Source organism: Notamacropus eugenii, chromosome 5 (assembly GCF_028372415.1).
Source record: "Notamacropus eugenii isolate mMacEug1 chromosome 5, mMacEug1.pri_v2, whole genome shotgun sequence".
NCBI classification, from domain to species: Eukaryota; Metazoa; Chordata; class Mammalia; order Diprotodontia; family Macropodidae; genus Notamacropus; species Notamacropus eugenii.
In genome coordinates, this window is record NC_092876.1 from 44,398,274 (window position 1) to 44,413,466 (window position 15,193).

General features: G+C 43.9%; 1 protein-coding gene across 1 annotated transcript; it reads right to left on the minus strand.

Annotated features, from left to right (window-relative positions):
* Window positions 1-98: 98 nt before the first annotated feature.
* On the minus strand, window positions 99-10,007 carry RPL22 (ribosomal protein L22). The gene is made up of 4 exons (XM_072608712.1): window positions 9,787-10,007; window positions 7,185-7,289; window positions 2,542-2,666; window positions 99-299 (listed from the first exon to the last, which is right to left on the minus strand). Exons 1-4 carry the CDS (start codon window positions 9,796-9,798, stop codon window positions 155-157), a joined length of 387 nt encoding a protein of 128 aa, XP_072464813.1. The 5' UTR covers window positions 9,799-10,007; the 3' UTR covers window positions 99-154.
* Between the last annotated feature and the right edge of the window lie 5,186 nt (window positions 10,008-15,193).

Here is a 15,193-nt window from a genome sequence, read left to right on the forward strand (position 1 = left end):
AGTGTTGATGAGTGCACAGCAGCCCAACCAAAGCCCTTTCCAATTGTTTCCAGTATCCTGTACAATCCACAGTGCAGAAAGACAAGGATAACCACCACTTTGGTTCAAGTTTTATTCAAGATCATATACAAAACGTTTCCAGACCCAAGAGGGTTTAATCCTCCTCCTCTTCCTCCTCTTCATCCTGGTTGATCTGGAAGTACCGTAATTCGTAACTCTCCTTGCTATTGGCCACCACCCGAAGCCAATCTCGAAGATTGTTCTTCTTTAAGTATTTCTTTGTCAGGTACTTCAAATACCTGCAGAGAGAGGATGCTCAGTGACTAGGCTGCAGAGCAGGTCACACAACAGTGGGCGAGGGCTCGGGAGCAAACCTCCCCTTCATCACCACACTCAACACCCAAGCCTAAGTCTTGATATCGGTCCCACCCTGCATCGAGAGCAGAGCCAGAAGGCTGGTCTCAAACATTCCCAAGTAAGAGGTCAAAGGGGTACCAACACTTCAATTACCAGCAGATGTATAAGACTGAAGAGACAGAAAAGAGGTGCATCGAACGGGGAATAACTCTGACATGGCTCTCAGAGACTGCTGCAAGATGGCATCATCTCCAGCTGATGGGTAAGTATTCAACGTAAATGTCTTTAATTTAGGTATCACCCTGTTTTCCAGAGTTCCAAGTGATACGGCTCATCACCCTCACTCTCAATCTTTTTGCAGAAGAGTCAGTGTTGTTGTTGTCATCTGCTACAGAGAATCAAACACATCCTCCTGAAGGCCAGTGCCCTGGCACAATGCTCCATCTCTTAGGAGTTAACGTATTTGGAAGTTCAATCAGTTTTTGTTCTGCCAGTGGCCAAGTGAGTCACTATCACTCACTCTGCATATACCTGGCGTTCATCTTGCCTTTTCAGTGACAATCTCCTTAAAGGTAGCAAGTAGCTTTCAGTGTCCAACTGTAAAATGCCAACCATTACAATGCAAAAAGGACCTGTGGCCATTTTAGCGTGTTATCTAAATGAAATGACTTCTAGTTTCCACTCTGGACTCTAGCCAACGGTCCCCTATTGTTTGATGGCAGCTCTTTAAACAGGTGTTAAGTCCCCAATGGTCACTGGAATAAAGGATTTTCCCAAAAGAAGGTGAAAAAGATAATCACCCACAATGAGCCAGGAAATCTAAAAACTCTGTAAAATGTTACTCTATCAACTGATTAAGATCCTGACTGGAAATAATGAACAAACAGCTGATTTAGCTCCAGGGGACTGTATCTCACTGCTACATACACTCTTGCTGCTACCTTCTATATACTAGCAAGGTTCTTCCCGTACTCTAACAGAAGGGGAAGGAAGGAATAAAAACAATAAAAGGGTTAGAAAACAGAAAAGATGTTTCAAGAAACTTAGATGGTTACTAGGAGAAAAAAAAAGATGCCAGAAAAGACTAAGAATGCGTGGACCTGCCTACCTCCTCTCCCTCCCTCTCCACTAAGGCCAGAAACAAGCTGGGATAGGCTTAAAATGGAGGAATCAGGTTAGATATCTGGAAAAACTTGCTTTTACAAAGGGAAGTTGTCAAACGTTGAAGGACTAAGGGACATGTCTAGACTCTCTCCAGGACACTCCAAGGGCCCTGAAGAGAGATCCAATGCTAATACACCATTCTGGAAGAACTTTCACAGCCTGCCTAGAAGAAGCAGGAGATGGGGACAAGAAGCCCTGCTCTGTGCTTCTATGTACTTTTCTTTCAGAACAAACACAGGGAGTCCCTGAATCCAGATGGGTAGTTGATTTTATTTGAGTGAAAAGGAAAACCGTTAGCCTGACAAAGCTGAAGATGAAAGCAAGTTCAAGCCCTTCCTACTTAGCATTCAGAAAGAAAATATCAACCCAACGTAACCAAGTAACTGATGCTCGTGAAACAACAAAAACAAACGTTACTTTCATCTGGCAGACAGACGTGCTTCGGGAGACACTGAACATGAAGACACATTGAAGATACATTTTAAAACTCCCAAGTGCTAGTCCCCTTCAGGCTCTCAGTTAACACTAGCTCCCTAGGATTACACTCTGGGCAAACATTATCACCGAGATTCAGTTTAGGGATTAAAGATGAATCCTAAACTGCTTCAATTTGACCTGCAACACTTTGGGGAAAGGTTTCACTTCCAGTAAAAGGGCTAACAAGGACATCTCTGCTAGCTCTAAGATTTCCCAAGCTCCCACACGACTTGTGTGTACAAGGTCTCACTATAAGCAGTACTGCTCTTCACCTTTACAAATCCAAGGAGGTCGGCACCTAGGTGGAGGAGCTCAGCACCTAGGCGGAGGAGCTCGGCACCTAGGCGGAGGAGCTCGGCACCTAGGCGGAGGAGCTCGGCACCTAGGCGGAGGAGCTCGGCACCTAGGCGGAGGAGCTCATCTACTCATCTGAGATGAGGTGCCCATGGGAGGTCTGCAAAGTCCAAGCATTTGCTCTACCACAGCCCACCCTGCTTCTAGGGGTCACTTCTTCATTCCCTCCCCTATCCCTCACCTTCTCACCTTTTAGAAAACGGCACCTCTGATGTCACGGTAATCTTACTCTTGCTTCTCTCAATGGTCACGACTCCGCCCCCGAGGTTGCCAGCCTTTCCATTCACTTTGATTCGTTCTTGTAAAAACTGCTCCTGTAAAAATGAGAGAGGGCCTGAGGCAGGTGCCTCCCCCCAGCACCTACCATTTCAGCTCTTTCTCTAGATTCAAAACACAAGGAAAACACATCCACAAGGGTCCTGAGATGCTCCTGGTTTCTCCAAAATGACAATGACTATCAGCAGTCAGATGAAGTCCGAGGACTCCCAAAATCCAGGACCCAAATAGTATAATTATGGGGTATATTTACTAAACAAACCTGAATCTAAAACTTCTGGTATAATTTGTAGCTAAAATAACAAAACCAGTGGCACTGAGATTACTCCTGTACTTCCTTAGGTTTTCACCTCCGAGGGGATGTGGGGGGAAAGGATACTAAGAAATCAGAAAGGAAGCGACAGCAGGGCCACTACCACAAACACCTATGAGAGCTAAAGACATGGAGATCTGCAATTAAAATCTAACCTGAAAAGTGAGCCGGCACCTTTAGCCTACACTCACTGTCTCACACGTACAGATACCTTCATGTACCGGGTAGAAAAATGGAAGGTTAAGCCATGGCACAAAAACTGGCTGAAAGGCTGAAACAAAGAATGGCCACTGATAGTTTGATATCTACACAGCTATCTAGTATCTAGGAATATCTTGGGAATACATGTATCCTTGGTTATATGATATTCATCATTCTTATCAATGACTTAAATGATGCTCATCACATTTACAGATGACATACAGCTGAAGAGCCCAGTTAAACACAAGAGGTGATAGAGAGGGGAATGCACCATAAAGAATTCAACAAGCCAGGAAGCCTACTGGGAAGCAGGCAATGTCATAAACTTGGATTTTAAAAATCAACTCACAAGCAAAAGATAGGGTAAGAGTGCCTGTCTATTATTCATCTGAAAAATATCTGGGGATTCAATGGATTGCAAGCTCAGTAGGAATCTAAAGCGGGACATGTGGTCAACAACACACTAACAGAAGCTCAGGACAGATGCAGTGCTGCAGCAGCGCACATACTGGAAGGCCTTCCCTCACCACCTCTGCCAAGACACCACGCACACAAGTAAATAGATAACAACCATGGATAAAGTAATGCAAAGTAAGAGGGAGAAAATACAACTGGAGGCAGGGGGAATCAGGAAAGACCACCTCTCAATTTGCACTTTGAAGAAAGTTACTAGGGACTGGCAAAGGTGAAGAGGGAGAGAAGGGAAGGAAGGAAAGGAGGGAGGAAACTAAGGAAGGGAGGAAGGAGAGAGGGAAGAAAAGGAAGGGTTTATTAAGCACCCACTACACGCCAAGCAAAGTGCTAAGCCCCTTTACAAATATTACCTCACTTGACTCTCACAACCCTGAAAGGTAAGGATCTCCCCATTATACAGACAGAGAAACAGAGGTAGGCAGAAGTTAAGTGACTTGCCCGGGGTCACACAGCTAACACGTGTCTGAGGCTTGATTTGAATGAATCTCCAAGCTGGTGGGAGAGTGTATTCCAGGAATGGGGGCAGCCTCTACAAAAACATGGGAGTCAGAGACAGTACAGTGCAAGGGAACAGATGACAGGCCATTGAGAATAAAATGACTATGTAAAGGGGAGTGAAAGAAAATAGGTCTAGAAAGACAGGTAAGGGCTGAATTTTGGTGGGCTGAATAGCTGAGAAGTTTGTTTTTTTTTCCTAGAGGCAACAAGGAGTCCATGAGGGTTTTCAGATGCAGGGGGGAGGAAGGAGATGGGAAGAAGGGAAAGAATATGGTCAGGTCTGTTACAGGAAAATCCAGGGGGAATTTGTACAGATGGCTTGGGACACGGAAGAGGCTGAAGGCAGACAGACCAAACACATGGCCAATACAATAATCTAGGCAAGTGATGTGAAACCCTGAACTAAGGCAGAAACCATGGGAGCAGAAAAAGGACAGATCTGGGAAATGCTGGGAGCTTGTCAATTGATAGGATGAGAGCTAAGGAGGGAAAGGGGACAAAGGATGAAGAATTAAGGATAATAATGAGGCTGCAAACCTGAGGTCAACTGAAGAATTGTACTTTAGACAGAAACAGGAAAATCAGGAATGGATGGGTTTAGGAAGAAATGTAATGTCTTGTTTGAGATACATCAATTTTGAGTTATTGACAGTCAATCCCTCCATAGGTGAATTTGTGCAACAGGAAGTAATTCAAGACTGGAGTGTAGGAACAAAGTTAAGACTAGATGTATAGATTTGGAAATCATCTGTCCAGTGTAATTACTGAATATGTGGGAATTAAAGTGATCACTGAGAGGACAGAAAAGACAACTGGTAGGGAAGATATCCAGAAGGACAATAATACAGCAAAAGGAACTGATGATGGGGCAGACATTAGGAGAGTCAATATAGAGCAATATCACTAAAGTGCAGGGAAAAGAAAATGGTCAACAGTGACAACTACAGCTGCATCCAGTAAATGAGGATTGAGAAAAGGTTATTAGAGAAAGCAGTTTTAGTCAAGTGGGAGAATGGGAAGTCAGAGTGTAAAAAGCTGAGATAGGAAGGGAAGCAAGGAGTACAGATTTGCCTTCACAGGAATTTGGTAGAGTCAAACAAAGTCTTCTCAAGTATGGGGAAGACCAAGTCGTATCTGGAGAAAGGAAAAAGCCAAGGGATATAGACAAAAAAAATAATATAACAGAAAGAATGACTGAGAGAAAGGAGCAAAAGTAAAAGGGGAAAGAACATTTCATCTGAGATCAGAGTAAAAGGGAAAAAATCAGGGAAAGAAAGCTTTTGAGGAACAACTGAGCAAAGAGGCTGCTTATGACGGTTGGCCTCCATTTTCTCATTAAAGTAGGAGGTAAGACCTTCTGCTGAGAGCATGGAGAAGGGTGGGGAGTGAAGGGGGGACAGAGCATGGCCTCAGTGGAGTGACAGAATTCATCATGGAAAAAAATTTCAAGTATTGCCATGTAGGAGCAGTGAGGACCAGCAGAAATTAGGTCTGGAAAAAAGGAATCTGCTTGTTCTTCATGGTCCCTAAAGGCACAACCAGGAACAATTGTGTGTGATGTGATGGGGTGGTAGAAGGACGGAGAGGTTAAGGAGGAGGGCAGCAGACAAAGCAGATTTCAGCTGGAGAGAAAAGAAAATGTTCCTAACCATTAGGCCTAAAAATGGAATGAGCTATCTACAAAGATCCATGCTGAAAATAAGTCAAATATTCAGAAGTGAAAGGAATCTTAATTTTTCTAGCTTGATCCCCCCATCTGACAGTTGACAAATGGAAGCCCCTAGAGCAGGTGGGGAACTTTCAGCCTTGAGGCCACATGTGGCCCTCTAGATCCTCAACATATGGCCTCAAGGCTGAAAGTTCCCCACCCCTGCCCTAGAAGCTAGTGATTTGCCCAAGGTTACAAAAGTGATAACTGGCAGAGTCAGGATTTAGACCCAGGCTCCAAGGCCAAATCCAACATTCTTTCCACTGAACCACTGCTTCCTCTCACTCTTAAGTCTTCCTATCAAGACTGGATGACCACCTGTCTGAACAGCGTAGATATTTTTGTTCTGGTATGGGCTGGATGAAATGGGCTCTCAACTCAGATATTCTACAAATTACAAGGAACTATACCAACTGTGTTCAATAAAGCATTATTTAAAAATAGGTAAGCCTACATGTAGGAAGTAGGAATCTTTTTTTTTTTTTTTTTTACAAATACCTTTGGGGGAGAAAGCATATTTGGGAGGAAGAGGATATTAAGAGGAAAAAGATATTTGGGAATTTTCTCCATATAGTGTATAAGTTGAGCTCTCCAAGCAAGCGGTGCTGAAAGCAAAGAGACCAAGGAACTGACCAGCAAACGCACAAAGCAGAAGTGGATTGATTTCTGCACATTCATTTGTCCAGGTTTCCATGGGGAAAAGGGAGGAAAAAAAAGCAAAGCAGAGGTGCAATAAATTAGTACCTGAAAGAAGCTAGCTCAAAAAGAACTTTAAAATGAAGATGGCAGTAGTATTTTAATTCAGAAGATGCCAAAATGCATTCCAAAATCCAAAGACAAACTACCCAAAACAGTGAACTCTCCAAAGGATAGTTCACATACCATGTCTCCATGTCATTGTGCAGTTGTTTTTCAGTCATGTCCAACCCCAAATGGGATTTTCTTGGCAAAGATACTGGAGTGGTTTGCCCTTTCCTTCTCTAGTTCATTTTACAGATGAGGAAACTGAGGCAAACAGAATCTTGCCCAGGGTCACACAGCTAGTAAATGTCTGAGATTAGATTAGAACTCAGGAAGATGAATCCTATTCATTCCAAGCCTGGCAATTTCATCACCTGGTCCCCGCAGCGGAGATGTTAGCTAACTCCATGATAAGCTTCGAAGTCATTACTTCCAAACCAAGTCCAGGAATTAGCTACTGCAATATCTTGTTTCCTATCTTTAAAAATTTAGAACTGTTTGGTCATTAAGATACTTGCTGCTTAAGTCATTTCCAGAATGCAAACCACACCTATACTTACATACTAAGACAAAGAGTTTATTAAAGTTTAAGAAATGAACAGCTTCAAGAATATAACTTACGAAATTAGCTGCATCCATAATCCCATCTTCCACAGGATGGGTACAATCCAGCGTAAATTTAAGGACTTGCTTCTTTTTTTTGCCGCCCTTCATCACAGATTTCTTCTACAGAAAAACAAAAACACTGTCTGTAAATGGCACAACCCCAAAAACACATTCGGGGGGAGACTGCTATTGGGGGGGAGAGCAAAATTCCAAAATATCTGAACTTTAAAGGAGTCAAGCAGTGACTGGTTCCTCTAGTCTCAAATTCAGTTGTTCTTTCAGAGGACGGTTATTTCTTACCAAGGGTCTGAAGGCCTAAAAATCCCTGGCATGGACATATGTGCCTGGATTTATTCAAACCATTCTTGAATTGAACTGTACTTTTACCCTATACACTTTGAATACTGAGTTGTGGAAAAGTGTTATTTCTGAGACCTCTTGACTGTAGCTGCTCCTTCGGGCTCCTTTGCTATCTCTATGATGGAGTTCTGAGATTGCAGTAACCTTACTGCTGCTGTTCCCTGTTTATGAAATATTCCCACATCCCCTGAACTAAAGGAAGTCTCTCCCTCCCTGAATCACTGTTTAACTTCTCTCATACATGTATTAATTTCCTAATGTGTATATTGTTGATGTCTGTCTGGCTCGGTCACCCCACTCACCACTCCCACTTGGTTATAAACCCCTAAAGGGCAGGACCTATTCTGTTTGCATCTTTAAGTCTCCAATAACTAGCCCGTAGTATGGACTGAATAATTTTGCAATTGAGAAGCAGATTAAGTTTTATAACTTTATTTCAAATACCCTTTGTAAAGTCATTCTATCTTTTAAATGGGGTTAATCTTTAATCAGGAGTCCCCTAAGCAACCAATAATAGTATCCCCCCCCAAACACACACATATTCATTCATTCTCTCTCCAATTACTCAACTCTTAAAAGATTCAAAGTAGAAACTTAGCAAGGATCAAAGACTAAGGAAAACATTCTTTCTCTAGGCTCCCTACAGTAATATAGCTAAGATTTATATACAGTGATTACTTTGTATCAGGGACTGTGCTAAGCACTTCACCTTATTACCTCATTTGATCCTCACTACAATCCTCCTCACAGTGTTATTATCCCCCTTTTACAAAGCAGGTTAGGGAAAAGAGGATGACACTTTTCACAAAATTCAGCTGTTCCTCAATGACACTTAGTCATAAATGTTTAACCTCTTTTACAATAAAAAAAAATTTCTAAAAAATTGAAAGAGGCCTATTCCAAATCCCCATTGGATTTACAGAGGAAAAAACAGGATATGTGAGGCTGTGTGCCTTTGCCTGTCACATGACTATTAAGTGATAGAAGCAAAGACTGAAGCCAGTGATTTCAGAGGACATGCCTTGTACCCATCCTGGCTGCCCTCATCACAAAACATATGATTTCCTTTTAAAATTTCTAATTAAAAACAGTGGGGTCTTAGCCCTCGAGTCTGCGGGTATAAGAGTCCTACAGACCCTACCAACAACTTAACCCCTCCAGTCACTATAGTATAGACCAATACATGTGTTCACTGACTCATCAAAATGTGTGCAGGATTCTGGGAGAAATGCAAAATTTACCCAAAATGTAATCCCTGCCCTCCAGGAGGTTACAGGTTAAAATATAAGCACCCCCAGGGACACACAACCGAATGTTCCTAAAGTCTGAAGGAGGAATTCTGGTTATTGTGCAAAATAAAGGAAAAGGAGGAAGATGGTATCACCAGATTAGCCAGGAGGGATGCAGAGAGACAGAGAAAATCCCACCTAACAACTCATTCCTCAGAGTCTAGGAGTCCTGGCACGAGGCGGGACTTGAACCCAGCTCTTCCTGGCTTCCAGGCTGGTTCACCAGGGCTCGTTTATGTATGGGGCATAAAGGAGGGGCCAAATTGTAAAGCCCCTAATAAACTAAGGTCAGGAAAAGTTACACAAGGCTCAAGCCCAGGAAGGACGAACGCTCGTGTCTTCACGTGCTCTCCGGTTCCCGTCCTGAGAAGGGGCCGCCAAAGGAGCGGCTATTCTCCCCCATCTACAGAGAGGCAGACTGAGGCTCGGAGAAGTTCGGTCAGACCCCAGCCACGGGCTGGCTGGGAACTTCGGGCCCAAGTCCAGCCCGGAACCCGCCCAGAAGGAGCGTGGACGGCGGCCACAGGACACGACCCCCGGGGCTCCGTACCCCCGATTTACCAAGGGGTAAACTGAGGCCCAGCGAGCGGAAGCTGAGGCCGGCCGGCTCGCGCGGCCCCCGGGCCCCATCCGGGGCGGGAGGCCCAGCGTGCGGCGCGGGCATTCCCAGCTCCGGCGGGGCCCCATCGGCCTGGACCCGATGCGGCACCCGCGGACAGCGGCACCCGCGGCTGCCCCGAGCCCCTCCGGGCGCCAGCCCCCGGCTTCGGCCTCCTCCCCATGCAGCGTGCAGCAGCCGGGCCCCGCCAAGGCGGAAGAAGCGGCTGCCCCGGGAGCTGGGCCCCGCCCCGATCCCCCTCCCCACCCATAGCCCGGCCCGGGCTCGGGTCAGGCCAGAGCCCCTGGAGCCCAGGAAGGAGCGCGGGGCGGCCCCGAAGGGAAGGCCGCGCATGGAGCGCGATACTAACCACGGGCGCCATGGCGATCGAGGAGCCAGAAAAGGACCTCCGAGCACGGCGCAGGCGCAAAACCCTCCGCGAGCACGCCCGGCACGCAGGCTCCAGGCACTGTCAATCCCACAGTCACGCCCCTGGATCGCCAGGGTTTCCTCCCTGGCTCCGGCGATCGGGGAGCGATTAGTGTACCCTGTAACATCTACCTCCCTCCTTCCTTCCGCCGCCGGGTAGCCGGCACGTTCCATTGGAGGAGGAATGGAAAGGGGGAAACACAGCTAGTGGACTCTTCCATAAAGAATGGGAGGGAACTCCCAAAGAACATGCAAAGGCCCCTCCCCCTCGCTTCTTTGCAAGGTTACTTTGTAGAGTTTGTGTTTACTGGCTTGTAAACATGTATCCCTGTTTAAAAAGTAAGCCCCTTGAAGGCAGAAAATGTTTCTTCTCTGGAACCAGGATGGAGGAGCTTCTCAAAGTCTCCTCACACACTCCCTAGCTGGGTGTCCCTGGGCAACTTTTAACCACTCTGTGCCTCAATTGTTTTCTCTGTAAAATAAGGGTAATAAGAGCTCCTACCTCACAGGGTTGCTGAGAAAATCAAATGAGCTAAGGCATGGAAAGTCATCTGCCACCTCAAGGCTCTCCAGAAATCAATTAATTTATTGATTTAATCAATTTCTTAAGCTCCTATTATGTGTCAGGGCAGCTAGGTGGATAGAGATCAGGGCCTGGAGTCAGGAAGACCTGAGTTCAAATCTGGCCTCAGATGCTTGCTAGCTGGGTGACCCTGGGCAAGTCATTTGACCCTGTTTGCCTCAGTTTCCTCAACTGTAAAATGAGCTAAAGAAGGCGATGGCAAACCACTCCAGTATCTCTGCCAAGAAAACTCCAAATGGGGTCTCTAAGAGTCAGAAATGACTGAACAACAATAGTATGTACCAGGCACAATATTAGGTGCTGAAGATACAAAAAGAGGCAAAAATGGGACCTCCCCTCCTTATCAATGGGCAAATGAATAGACACATAAGCTGGAAACAGAATAAAGCAAGATAAGGGCAGCTAGGTGACATGGTGGATTAGAACACGTGAAAAATCAGGAGGATCTGAGTTCAAATCCAACTTCTATGAGCGGTGTGACTTTGGGCAAGTCATTTCACCCTAATTGCCTCCCCCCTCCAAAAAAAGAGTAAATCGAGATAACTTGAGAGGAGAAGCTGGGAAAGATGGGCAAGGGGCTCCTACAGAAGTTGATGCTTGAGCTGAAACTTGAAAGAACCAGGGATGTCTAGAGGAAGAGGTGAGAAGGGAGAGCATTCCAGGAATGAGGAACTGGCTGCCAGTGTAATGACAAAGTCTTGTAGAAGGAGCAGTAAATAGATCTGTATTGCTAAACCACAGAATTCCTAGAGGGGAGTAAAGTGTGAGAAAGAGGCCAGGTTGTGAGAGTCTTGTGAATTCCTTAACCACTAACCCAAAGACTAAGTCTCAGTCACTTAACTATCTATGTGCCTCCATTTACTCAATTGTTAAATAATAACAGCACTTATCTCACAGGATTGATGTGAGGTTCAAATGAGATAATATTTGTAAAGATCTTTGCCTGCTACATATAGTAGGCACTTAATACATGCTTGTTCTTTCCCCCTTTCCCCTCCTCTGAACTTAAGTATTAGCTACTACCAGAAGCCATTACAGATTTCTGTTTTTATTCATATTCTGCTCAAGCTTGAACTATTTTTTTGTTTACTTAGTAGATATTTTGTAGTTCCTTATCTCTTTTCATGAATTCCCTGAGTAGAATACAATTTCCATGACAGAATAGGGACCATTTTATTTTTGTCTTTGTATCATCAGCACCTAGCACATAGTAAGCACTTAATAAATGCTTTTTTTTTTTATTGAATTGAAATGAACAGTGCTGAATTACAAAGTCATAGGATTGTAGACTTAGAAACTGTAGAGTCCAAACCCTCTCATTTTATGGATGAGGAAAATGGGGCCCAAAAAAATTGTGTTTTCCATGGTCATGGAGCTGTTGTTCAATCTTTTCACTTGTGTCTGTGACCCTATTGAGGATTTTCTTAGCAAAGATTCTGGAGTGGTTTGCCGTTTCTTTCCCGAAGTCATTTTACAAATGAGAAAATTAGGGCAAACAGGGTTAAGGGATTTGTCCAGGGTCACACAGCTAGTAAGTGTCTGAGGTCAGACTTGAATTTAGGAATATGAGTCTTCCTTATTCCAAGTCCAGCGTTCTATCCACTTTACCACCTGGATGCCCGTAAAAGGTAGGATTTGAATCCAACTCTTCTTGGCTCCAAAGCCAAGGCAATATCTACTTCAGGAGTGGGGAACTAGGCCCTGATGTCTCCTGTTCACTTCATGGATGATCTACATTCAAGCCCCACCTTGCCACTGCCTATCCTGCAGACGAAGATCGGATGAACTTCCAAATTCCAAATTCCCTTACAACTCGAAGATTCTAGCAGCCATGACATCTTTCACTTGGAATATTAGACCCTTTACACATGACACATTAAGTTTCATGAGAAATCTATGAATCAGCAGAATAATATGCTCATTGACTACAATAATATAAACAAAAATGAAGCCTAATGCAGAACAATTGAAATGACTGATCTTATTCCTGGAGAAGAGATAGCTAACTGACTTAGGGGATAGAGCACTGGACCTGGAGTTCAAATCCAGCCTCAGACACTTACTAACTGTGTGACCCTGGCCTAGTCCTTTCACCTCTGTTTGCCTTCATCCACTGGAGAAGGAAATGGCAAGCCACTCCAGTATCTGTGCCAAAAAAACCCCCATAGACTGTATAGTCCATGAGGTGATGAAGAGTTAGCCACAACTAAACAATTGAACAACAACATTCTTGGAGAAAAGATAAAAAAATATACTGGCATGTTTTCAGTAGAAAAGTGACTCAGACAGGTGGGGAGTGTCAAATGAACACAAGATCTCTGAGTCAGAAAGCTTGACTCAACTGTTTTTCTTGGAAAGGAAGGTTCATTGGTGTTGGGAGTAGAGGAGGAAATATGACTGCAGCAGAAGAAAGACTAAAGACTTATCTAAGGAAGGACTTATGACTAAGATGGATAGAAATGACTATGGTGTTCAAATGAAACCATTGACAGCATTTCTTATTTTTTTTAAAGGGGTTATTAAACCATGTTTAATTGTTGTTGTGTTCATCCTTTGTTTTTGAAGAGGACCATGACATCGGAGAAATGATAATATGACTTGCCCTTGACTTTGTTTTGAATGAGGGAGGGCTGGGCAAGGTCACCAGTCTCACTTTCTCCTCCTGAGCCATCTGGGTCCAGTGGCCAGATATTCATTAGGATGACTGGAGATGGCCCAGGATACAATGGGAGACCTTGGCCTTTTTCTCCTAAGGCCTATTCAGGTACCCACTTAGAGTGAGGTGATGTCCATTCAGTGAATAGACCTCTTTAAGAAGTAATCAGGGAATGGGCCTTTTAATGAACAAAAGGAAAAAAATATAAGTAAATCAATCTGGGAAGGAAAGAACCACAGTTACTACTGATAATCACTCTGAAGCCAGAAGGGTCCAGAAAACAGTCATTAAGTGGAGTTTGGGCAGGGACTTATTGTTGTCCAATCTGTGGGCTTCAGAGGGCACTAGGTTTAAGGTTTATCTAGCCAGTAAACCCCAAGTTAACTGGGCATCCTCTGGCCATTCAAATTTACCTTCCTTTGGAGAGAAGAAGGAAGCAGGGGGACAGAAGGTAAAGGATGAGCTGAGTTATCCAGCTAGCTGGGTCCCCATTCAGGCAACTCGGTCTACTCACAGGTTGTGTTCATCCCTCGTTTTCAAAGAAGACTATGACATCAGAGAAATGATGACATGACTTGTACTTGACTTTGTTTTGAGTGAGGGAGAGCTGTGCAAGGTCACCAGTCTCACTATCTCCTTCTGACCCATACCATGTTTAACAGAGGCAAGATGGAGGTGAGGATGGGAGGTGGGGGTCCCCACCTGGGAGGTTCTGGAATGAAGCCAATCTACTGACATTGGAAAGAGATTTCCTCAGACAACTTCCCAACCTAGCTAAGTACCCATGTCAGATGCCAGCAGGATCTCTAGACCAGGGGAATCTTGCCAGGCAAATCAGAGAGGAGGGGCTCCCAAGATGCACTGAATCATAGCTTCCAGGGTATTTCATCATCATCATGGTTGTGTATTCAGGGAATCAGCAACAGTAGAAGACGGAAGAGTCCTGGTGATTGATAAATGGAAATGTTCTTGATAGATCTTCCTTAGCTGTGCTGGGCTCTGGAAGAAGAGACAAATTTATGTTCCCTAGTTCCAACCTGCAGCAGAGGGCACAAGCAAAAAGATGATTAACCTTCATATGTGTGGCCCAATGGGTGAAAATACTTGTGGTGGAGCAAACCTGAGGATAGAAATGACCTTTCATTCATTCAACAATCATTAAGTGCCTACTTAATATACAGCACTGTCCACCTCTGTGTCAGTTAATCAACAAGCATTTAAATAATCCCTTTCTGTACCAGGCACTATGATGAGTACTGGGCATATGAACACAAAAGTAAATCAAGCCCTGCCTTCAAGGGGTTTACTTTCAAATGGGAAGATAGCATGTATGAGTAGATGTATACACATACATCTACACACACACACACACACACGCACAACACATACAATGTAGACACAAGTTGACAAGAGAAGACACTAACAGTAACTGCTGGAGAGACCAGGAAAATTTTTCTATAAAAGATGAATGAGCCAAGACAGTTCTGAAGGACTTATGATGAAAAAGGTAACCCACCTCCAGAAAAAGAACTAATAGAATCTGAATGCAGATTGAAGCAGACTCTTTTACTTTATTTTTTCTTGGTTTGTGTTAGTTTTTTTTTGGGGGGGGGGCTGTGTTTTCTTTCAAAACACAGCTAATGTGGAAATATGTTTTGCATAACTGCACATATATAATCTATATCAATTTACTTGCCTTCTTCTCAAGGAGAGAGGGAGGGAAAGAATTTGGAACTCAAAACTTAAAAAGCAAATGTTAAAAAGTTGTTTTTACATATAATTGGAAAAAACGAAATATAAAAATTTTTTTTAAAAGATGATGTAAGTCTTAAAGAAAAATGAGAATTCTAAGAAGCAGAAATAAGGGATCATGTACATTCCAGGTATGAGACTTAGCCCAACCTATTCTGTATCAATTCATTCTCAAGGATGCTTTCCATGCTTTTCAAGGAAAAGTGAGCCAAGCCTGTGTGTGATAGATTGTGCTCCTAAGACAAGTAGCCACACTTACAATTTAGCAAAGTCACTTTGATCAATGAGTAAAGGATAAATTGGAGTAGGAGGAGACTAGAGGCAGGAAGCCCAATTAGGAGGCTGTCCAAATAATCC

Coding starts and splice junctions, on each gene's coding strand:
- RPL22 (XM_072608712.1), bottom strand. Junction 2,667..7,184: donor TTATGGATGCAGCTAATTTC/GTAAGTTATATT, acceptor TCATTTTTACAG/GAGCAGTTTTTACAAGAACG. Junction 300..2,541: donor GAGGTGCCGTTTTCTAAAAG/GTGAGAAGGTGA, acceptor CTCTCTCTGCAG/GTATTTGAAGTACCTGACAA.